Source organism: Phodopus roborovskii, unplaced genomic scaffold (assembly GCF_943737965.1).
Source record: "Phodopus roborovskii unplaced genomic scaffold, PHOROB, whole genome shotgun sequence".
NCBI classification, from domain to species: Eukaryota; Metazoa; Chordata; class Mammalia; order Rodentia; family Cricetidae; genus Phodopus; species Phodopus roborovskii.
The window spans coordinates 6,895,150-6,904,744 of NW_026126541.1; the positions used below are offsets into that span (position 1 = coordinate 6,895,150).

The following is a 9,595-nucleotide window of genomic DNA, read 5'->3' on the forward strand; positions in this document are numbered from 1 at the left end:
CAAAATTAGGACTAGAAAGCCAGCTTCCTGGCAGCCTGACAGCGTATGTACTTTCTTTCCAATAGACCCTGCTCCTTTTTCTGTATTGAACTCCAGACCCCAGGAGTCCTGTCAATTGAAGGGATTGATGTTATTTCTAAACTAAACTGTGGTGTTTGTGACTCTGCAGTGACATGGCCTGGCTGCCATTACAGGCACACCCTGCCCAGAGGATGGTGTTTCTTTGCAAGACAGACTCTTGGGCCCACTTGGAGATTGTCAGAGCCCAAGGTAGGGTACTTTGGGCAAGCTGGTCTCCTGGTTCTGGAGAGATCATGATTCTGGGATCCTGGATAAGGAATACAACCCTTGAGTAGGGACAGGTATTGCAATCAAAGCCAAAGTCTTGGCTGGGCCTGGGGGGTCCACAACCTGCAGCTCATCTGCTAGAGCTATTGCCAATCACTCTCTCCTGACCTCAGCCAAGACTCAGAGCCCAACCCTCACCTCCTCTCCAAATTTCTCCTTCTTATGTGCCTATTACTCCCCCAGCCACGCCACCCTGTTCTATGGCCTTCTAACATGCCGCATGGCATGGGCACATCTTGCCCTGTGGAACTCTAAAGCTGGCGGAGGGTGGTGAAGACTCTACAAGCTCCCTCAGGAACAAAAGGTGACTGCAGAGTGCGTTCAGCAAAGGAAAGCTGTCATGTAGTGCCCAGGGTGGCTCAAGATGCAGGGTAGGCACAGAGCAGGTGTTTGGGAATTCTCAGCAGCTTTCTACACCCTACAACCAAACAGAATCTGTGCTAGAGATAGGTCATAACCGACAGAGAGGCCAGGGGGAAATGGGTGGAGTAAGCCTGGGATAGTGCATAAGTAGCCAGCTCTCAGGATCTCTGGTTAGGAGGTATGGCAGCTGAAGGGACACAGGCCACATCTGGGCTCTTAAACTTGAGTCGTGGAGAAGGGAAAGCCTGAGCCACGTTATCACAGTCTCACCTGAGCCCTGAGTCCTTGAAGAAAGCCTGTGGGAGGCGGTGTGCAATTGCCTAAACTAAAGTAAGGGTCCTACCCTCCCCAAACCCATTGCCCTCACAGCAAGGAATCCTGCCAGGCCCCTCAGTTGTAAAAACCACATGAAGTAGTGTCAACTCTCTTGGCCCAGAAAAGAACCAGGGACTACGGAAAGGCGATGTGGGGCCATCTCCAGTCTTTTGTTCCTTCTGGAAAGATCCATTCTTCACCCCTCCACTCTCAGTCCCCCACATACACCTTCACAGGCTGCTACTTGAGCCCTTTGAAATGAACAGTAAGTTCTACTGTGGATTCAGAAGCCCAGTAGTCCAGCGTGGGCTCCAACCCTCTTGGGCTCATTTTCTGGGCTGCACCCATTTCTGAGGCTTCTCTGCTAACGCATTAGATGGGAGATGCCACAGTCCTGAACCCTCCATTCACAACACTACCTTCACTTTTCCCTCTAGGCAGCAACCGGCCTGTGGGGTTATAGGCAAGGCAAACACCTGCTCAGCAAGCAGGTCAGAACACAGCCAATGGTGAGCTGTGTGTCTGTCTGCCTGGATGCCTGGGTCACACAGCTCTGGTCCTGGAGGCCTGCCAAGCTGGCCTATTGTCTAGCACTGTTTGCCTTTAGGACAGTGGGAGCCATAGAATAGAGAGATAGGAGTCTGGGAGAGGTAGCCTGGAAGCAGACTTCAGTATCTGACCTCCTCTGCAATCCCTCTGCCTTCCTCTCCCAGGCTCCCCAGTCCTGGTCTCCTCCCAGGGCCACCCCTGTGATGCTGCAAGTGTATCCAGAGGGCAGTTAGCACCCACTTTCTGGAGCATGCAGAGCTGGTCTGCTCACGAGCTACAGGTGCCTGCACTTAACAAAAATTTTCCTCCCATCAAAACCACATCCTATCATTTGTATCAGTCCCTCAAAATCCCCTCCTCCCTGAGGCCTCTCCACCCAGCAGCAGCAGGAGACCTTCTTCACAGCCATGCATAGGGCTCACTGGCTCCCTAACTCAGGGCAGCCTGAGGCCAGGGCTCCATCACCTGTGGGACCTGTGGAATCCTAAGCAAGCTACTTCCTCTGGCCGGCCCCCCTCAGCTGCGGTATAAGGTGGACTCGCCAGATCTCTAAGGCCCTTTGAGCACTAAACCTATAACCTATAACCATCTTTGTGAGGGTCTTGAACCCTCGGAAGCAAAGGGGCAGATGTTGACATGAGAGGCATACATCAAGGACGCATGCTTCTGGCTAGAGAATTGAAGCCACCAACTACTATATTACGTGCTTGTACCCAGCTATGGAGTAGTTACCACATTGTCCGTTAGTGCATTGTACTAATGGCGCCCATTCCCAAGTGTATGTACACGTCACACTTTGTATGTACACGTCACCTTTTGTATGTACACGTCACACTTTGGGATAGATACATGCTTTGAGGAGTACACACCTTTAGGCCATGAACACACCACACACTTGGGATACCTGCACTGTGTGTGCAATGTACCTTCAGAGGAGTGTCAACGCCACAACTCTGGCAACTCTGGGGCTAGGAGCACACACTTTTCAACCAGGTGAAATGGAATATAATGAACTTACACACCTATTAACCCCAAGTAAGCCAGTTGCCCTCTGCACTCAGTTTCTTTACCTGTAAAATGGGAATAACAATAGGACTTACCTCATAGCATTCTTGAAAAGATTAAAGAAGGCAGTGCCTAAAACAGGCACACAATGGCCGGCATGGAAGGAACACATGAATGGCAATTTGTTCCTGTGTAGGGGCTTAAAGATAATTTTCAATGTGTGTGTTATGGGTAACACCAGAGTTCAAATATCTGAAAATTCAATCACCAGACAGGAGGACCATTCAATCCATGTTTATTTCACATTTGATCTGTAAACGTTATTTTTTTTAAAAAAAAATCCACCGTCATAAGCAACAAACTTAGTTTTCCTTTCGTGAAATCAGAGCACAGGCCTTCCACTGCCCACCTAAAATAAGTAGAAACCCGGCTGTAAACACAAAGTCTCCGCCGTCCTCCCTCACTCTGGCAATTCATCCCTGCCATGGTCTCAGCCAGAAGAGTGAGGGCAAGGGAACCCTTTCAGACCCAAGAGCTCTTGGGGCTGGCGCTGCACCCTGCGGCAGGCCGATTTGTCTTCTTGCTGTTTACCTTGTGCAAATTGTATCAGGGTTATTTCTTCCACACAATTTCCACTCCTGCATGGCTAAAACCAGCGGCTAAAAGATTCCCCTCTTAGTCAGCATTTTCTGGGGGAGGGCGGCGCACATACAGGATAGAAACATACATGTTCTTCTTCAAGCCTTGGCCCCAGAGGAGTGGGGAACCACAGAGTCAGTTTTAAGGTGGTGGCTCGGATGATAATGGCTTTATACACAGGGCTGATGCAAGGCAGAGGCTCACTTCCTTCTGTCTTGGTCCATCGCTGTAATATTTACATAGGAAAAGGCAATTATGCTGTTAGGCACGGGGGGAGGGGGGGAAAGAATGAACAGAAACCCTTTCCCTGTCAGGAAATCTCAAAGCAGACCCATGTCCAAGGGGCAGTCACCAGTTACTGGTGAAAAGCACTGAGAACCACATAGACATAACACTAGAAAAGGCTTGCATTGCAAAGGAGCTTGGTCTGGGCCTGGTGAACCACTGTCTGAATTGACTGGAGAGCATCTCCACCGCCATGATTCTAACACCACACCAAGGCCAACATTGAGGACGTCAAAGTATGCTATCAAAAATAATGTATATTTACAGTGGGGGTTGGGGGGCAGGCAGGGCTGCCCTGAATGGGTTTTTAAGGAAGGAGAGTGCTAATTAGCCAGGACTGGAAAATCTTGGTTCGTTGACCCTTTGGCAGCCATGCCCTCTCTAGCACTGCGCTTGCTCTGAAGAGCTTGGGAGAGTCAGACCAGGGGAAGAGGGTGACAATATCATTAGGAAACAATACTGATCAGGGGTAGCCCACCAGGAAAGTGGCTGTGGGCGGGGAGCAGCCATAACAACCATGGTAAGGCGCGTGTGTCCCTCACAGCCGGAACTTTACACTTGTAACAAAAGGTGTCCTCCAGACCACCAACCTGGCTCGCTGCAAGTTAGGTACCGCCCAGAGCAGGTAGGTAGGTCCTGGGTTTCAGAACACTGGGGCGGCTTCGGGGGCCTGCATCGGACAAGCGCCTGTAAGCAGGGCACGTCCCACTGGCTCACACGATGCGCTTTCTGTCCCCACGGCAGAGGATCTTCTTGAAGGCGCGGCGGAAGTCGTGGTTGAAGATGGTGTAGATGACCGGGTTCAGCGAGCTATTGCAGTAGCCGAACCAAAAGAAGAAGTTGAAGAGCTGGTAGGGCACAGGGCAGCCGACCGCTATGAGCGTGTAGGTGAAAAAGAACGGGAACCAACACACCACGAACACGCCGATGACCACAGCCAGCACGAACGTGAAGCGCTTCTCGCGGTTCTGCCGCCCGCGCCAGCGCGACGCTTTGGCGCCTCCGCCGCGCTCCTCTCCCGGCCCCGACCCTGCAGCCCCGGGCCCCGCAGGTCCCGGCCCACGCCGCGGCAGACTGTCCCCCGGCTTCACCTGGCTCGCCCGGGTCTTGCCCTTGGCCCGGGAACCGCGCTCGGGTCTACGGGGCCCCGGGGGCCGCTCAGCGTGCTCGGACGACGAACTCTCCTCTAGGTCCAGCGCATCCCCGTCGCGCGGCCCGGCGGGCGCGGGTTCCCCCGGGGCGCCGTTAAGCTGGGTGGGGAGAGGCTCGGCCTCGGCGCCCGCGGGGCCCGCGCCCCGTTCCGGGCCCAGGCCGTTGGGCCTGCGATCGGTGTCCCCAGGCGGCGCGGAGCAGGCGTCTGGGCCCCGGCGGCTGGGCGGCACTCGGGTGCGACGCTTGGCGATCTGGTAGATGCGCACATAGACCAGGATCATGATGAGACAAGGCGCGAAGAAGGACCCGATGGACGACGAGATGACATACCACTTCTGGTCATTGATCTTGCAGCTGGGCTCCGCCGGCTGCTGCCCGCCGCCAGCGCCCTTCTTCTCTATGGAGATGAGTGGCGGGAAAGAGATGACGGCCGAGATGACCCACACGGTGACGATGATGGCCTTGATGCGGCGCGGCGTGCGCTTCAGGTTGTACTCGATGGCCTGCGTGATGGACCAGTAGCGGTCCAGGCTGATGGCGCACAGGTGCACTATGGACGACGTACAGAAGAGCACATCCAGCGCCAAGTAGATCTCGCACCACACCTTACCAAAGTACCAGTAGCCCATTACCTCGTTGGCCAGAGAAAAGGGAATGACCAGCGTGGCCACCAGGATGTCAGCTGAGGCCAGAGACACCAGGAAGAGGTTTTGGGGCGCTTTGAGCGCACGACTGGTGAACACTGCAATAATAACCAGCACGTTGCCAAACACTGTGAACAGCATGAGCAGGCCAGCCAGGCACACCAGCGTCAGTGTCACCTGCAGGGAGTAGGGGGTGGCCCGGGTGCTGCCCCCGGGTGCCTCGGTCCCGTTCCAACTGATGTTGCCGGCATCCGGCTGCAGGGAGCCCATGGGCGCAAAGCTGCCCTCGGCCAGCGGCTGCTCCTGGCGGAACATGAACGCGGGCGCCGGTTCTCCTGGGCCTGCTGCCAGCTGCCTTCCGGCCCCGCGTTAGTGGGTCCTCCTCTTCCTCCGGAGTGGATCGTCCCGCCGCGCCTCACATAGGGAGAGGGCCGCAGGGAGCCCGGGCCCAAGCTGGGGGGCCGCTAGTGGTCCATGTACTGACAAGCACAGTCCTTCTGACGCTCCGGGTGGGCGCCTTCTCTCTTCCAGCTCCCCAAAAACACAGCCAAGTTTTATTTCTACGCGGCAGGATAGAGTAGGGCCAGCTGGTGGTTAGAGATTTATTATTCAAGAGAAAAGAGAAAAGAAATCATCGGTGGCCTGATGACTTGGAAAGATGTCAGAAAATTAAACAAACGTATTTAAATAGACATCTATACCTTGACTCTTGAGCTGAGCGAAAGCAGGAAGTCTTACCCCAAGAGGCAGCCGAGGGGTGTTGGTGCGGGCTCAGGGTCCTAGGCCTGTCTTCTTATACCCTGGAAGCGATTTCCGACTCTGTCACTGCCCCCCGGGCGCGGTGGCGCGGGCTGGGCCAGACCTCGGGCTAGGGCGCGGACTCTGCCTCCTCTTCGAGAGCCACGGGACTCCCAAAGTTGTGCGCCCTGCTGGGGCTGGGACGCAGCGCACAGAACTCGGGGGCGGCGGCAGCGGGGGGGTGAAGGGTGTGGGGGCCGCATGAAGGCACCCCCCGGGTCCTCAAGGCCAAGCTAGGTGAGCGATCGGCTCTCCGGGAGCCACGGCCGAGGCAAGGTGGCTGCTAACCGCGAGCTGGGTGGGCGCTGAGCGCACCAGCCCCGGTGGGGGTCCGCAGACCTTCGGAGTCTTAGCAGGACTTGGGGCTGAAGGCGCTGGGGTGGTTGGGCGGCGTGCACCGGCTGCTGGGCGTCTGCACAGAAGCGGCAGCCGCTGCTGCTCCGCGGAGCTACGGTGGACTGGTTTTATAGCCCCAGGATGAAGCCGGCGTTGCCGAGCAGCCAGCGTCAGCCCCCACGTGGGAAGCCGACCCTCCTCCTCCCCTCGCGCCTCCAGTTCTTAGGGCTAGAGCCCGCACCCGCGTCGGACCCCAGAGAGCGCTGCCTCGCGGGCTGGACCGGCCTTCTGGAAAGGCGGGTACAGTGGACGAGGGGCTTTAAGAGAGCGCCTGCGGAGTGGGGAGCGGCCCCTGCTGGGAGTTGGCCGTGCTGCTCCGGGCCGGCCCGCAGACAGTAGCAGACAGACACCCGACACCCGGGAGTGCACCCATCTGGTAGGGTTCTACCAGGAAAGGGTGCCAGGATGCTGGGACCCGAATTAGGAGCCGCAGCGTTGTGTAGGGGTCTCTGGCGAAGCAGCCCCGCCCCAGCCCTGGCGCAGGTGCTTTTGGTGGCCGGGATGAAGAGATCCTGGAGAGATAAGCATGTGCAGTTCCTATGGAACCGCTGGAGCGGAATGGACAGCACCCACGCGTAAGCAGACCAGGTCCGAGTTGTTCATACTTAGGAAAGAGAAGGCCACGTGTCCTTGCAGCCACAGAGCTATGGGGGGGGGGGGGGAACGCTCGTGGCCTGGAGTCTGCACCGCGCCCCACTTGAACGGAGGTGGGGAAGGGTCCAGGAGCATAGGCCCTGAGCCGTGACAGGACGAGGGCGCACTGACACCTGCTGGCCACTGAACGTCACGGCTGGGAAGCGACTTGAGGCTCCATGCTCCAGTCTCTAGTCAATTCCTACATCTTCTCCTGTCTTGGGACAAGTCTGGATCTAAGCTCAGGAGGGCGGTGGGGGGGTGGTTCAGATTTTACTGCACTGTGTCATGTTTCAGAAATCTTCGAGTTGTGTGTGTGTGTGTGTGTGTTGTGTGTCTACCTCGACCAGAGTGAGACTCGAACCTTCTACAGATGTGAGGGAGTCCTGAGCCCTCCTCTCTGCTTGCTTTAAACTGCTGGGAACCCCTTAAGCATTTGTTGAAGCACAGCTGTGTTCTGAAGAGCTAGAAAAAAAGGAGCGCCACGACATAAGTAGATGTAAGCCTTAATCATGCTATTTTAATCAGTACATTGTGTATGTGCGTGTTAAAGAGCCACACTGTTGTCCACAAAAGTACACAATTACTGTGTGTTAATCAAAAAAAGTTTTTTACGTTTACAGAAATAGAAATTTTAACTTCCCTGCTTTGGTCATTACATGCTGTGCATAATACTGAATTAACATACAGCATCTTACACATTTGTGAAATTAAAATTAAAAGAAAAAAATCTAAAGTTAAACTCTACACCACTTGCATGTACCTTTCTTTCCCTTACAACCCCAACACACACATCTTACAACCCCTGCACAACATCCTTCAGTGGGGGATGGGGCAGGGTGCTAGCCAAGGAAGAGAGGCTGTTCCCATGCTCTCTCTGCTGAGAATGGTAGGAACATGGGAGTTGGCTACGGGCATGCTGGGTGTTAGTGGCACCAGCTTCACTATGCCATCTGCACTCTAGAGGAGCAGTAGGCAGATCATGAAGTCCAGCAGAGCAGGAAACGTCAACAGGGTGGACAGAGACCTAAAGAAAGGTATGTCATATTTCAGAGGCCTCTAAAACAAACGTCATATGCTGTCATCCAAGCCCAGATCCCAAGCTCTGAGCAGATCCCCCCCCCCCAGAACATCAAGATGCAGGCTCAGGATTGCGGGCTAAATGCCTGACCTTGACCATCAGTTCCAACTCCAGGTGATAGTTTCATCCCTGTCTAGATGCTAAGTACTTCTCAGATGTCTGCCTTGAATGGGCACCATTACTCCCCAGCACTTCCCCCAGTCGAGAGCTCCTGTCTTCATACTGAGAGGACTTTCTCAGACTCTCAAGAAAACCCACAAGGCCGACTGTCCCCTCTGCTGAGACTCTTGTTCCCTGTCTTCTCCCAAGTCTCTGCTGTGAGCCTCTTGAGTGGGACATTGCCAGGTGACTGAAAGCAGGCAGCAGGAAGTGTCCAATTTATGGGAAGATTTTTGTAAAGCCTACAAAGAAGAATGAGCTCAGGTTGAGAATCGCAGCCCAGATCTCAGATATGCAAACTTCTAAAGTGGTATCACAGACCCCAAAGGAGCTGAGGCAGATCTCATAGTGGAAGTTGGCATTGGTGGCCTGAGGGAGCTCCATCCCCTGGGCATACCCATGAAGGTCTAGAACTATTAGGGGAAAAAACATCCCACTTCTTAGCACTGGCCACAGGTCAGGCACAATGCTAAGCAGTTTATAAACTATATGTTATTTTGTCTGATCGATTGCTTGTATAAATGGGGAAAGCAACTGTCAGAAAGCCTAAGTATATTGCCAGCCATTTATTGGACTGTTTCCTGAATGTAAACAGGATGTAAACTGAATGTAAAATTTTCCACCACCACTCCACCAACCAAGGCTCTGCCCTCTGAACACTGGCAAAGGCTCATCCAGAGAGTGCTGAGCTGTGGATGCTGCTCAGGGTGGAACCCTTAACTAGCATGTGCAAATCTGTGTTCAGTATTCAAAACTACTGCAGGAACTGAGTGCGGGGGTGCATTCCTGTATCCCAGCACATGAGGGCCACAAGCCCAAGGTCACCCTGCCACTAAGGAGTTTGATCCTGTCGGAAGGGAGGGAGGTGCTCCTCCATCCTGGGAGGTCCCCTTTAGTTGTGGCTGCTACAGTAGGGACCATGTGGGTCACAGTGTGTCTCACTGGGAATCTTATGCTCACTGCCCTGGCTTAGCATCAGGCTCACTCTATGGGAGACTGAACATTTCTCATCATCTCTGAAACAGAGTATGGAGAGACGAGAACCTTCCCTCTCCTGGGTATCAGTATTAACTTGAATAAACTTAGACACACACACACACACACAAATGCAGTGGGCTCATGCTCAGGCCACGCACTCACTCACACTGTGGGCTCATCTTTTATTCCTGGAGCATCCTGGAAGAGATGTCTTCTTTTCATGAGACCCTGGGTACGATGCCAGGACCGC

General features: G+C 54.4%; 1 protein-coding gene across 1 annotated transcript; it reads right to left on the minus strand.

Annotated features, from left to right (window-relative positions):
• Nucleotides 1–4,173: 4,173 nt before the first annotated feature.
• Adra2a (adrenoceptor alpha 2A) lies at nt 4,174–6,111 on the minus strand. Its single transcript, XM_051199824.1, has one exon. It carries the CDS (start codon nt 5,613–5,615, stop codon nt 4,218–4,220), a length of 1,398 nt encoding a protein of 465 aa, XP_051055781.1. The 5' UTR covers nt 5,616–6,111; the 3' UTR covers nt 4,174–4,217.
• Between the last annotated feature and the right edge of the window lie 3,484 nt (nt 6,112–9,595).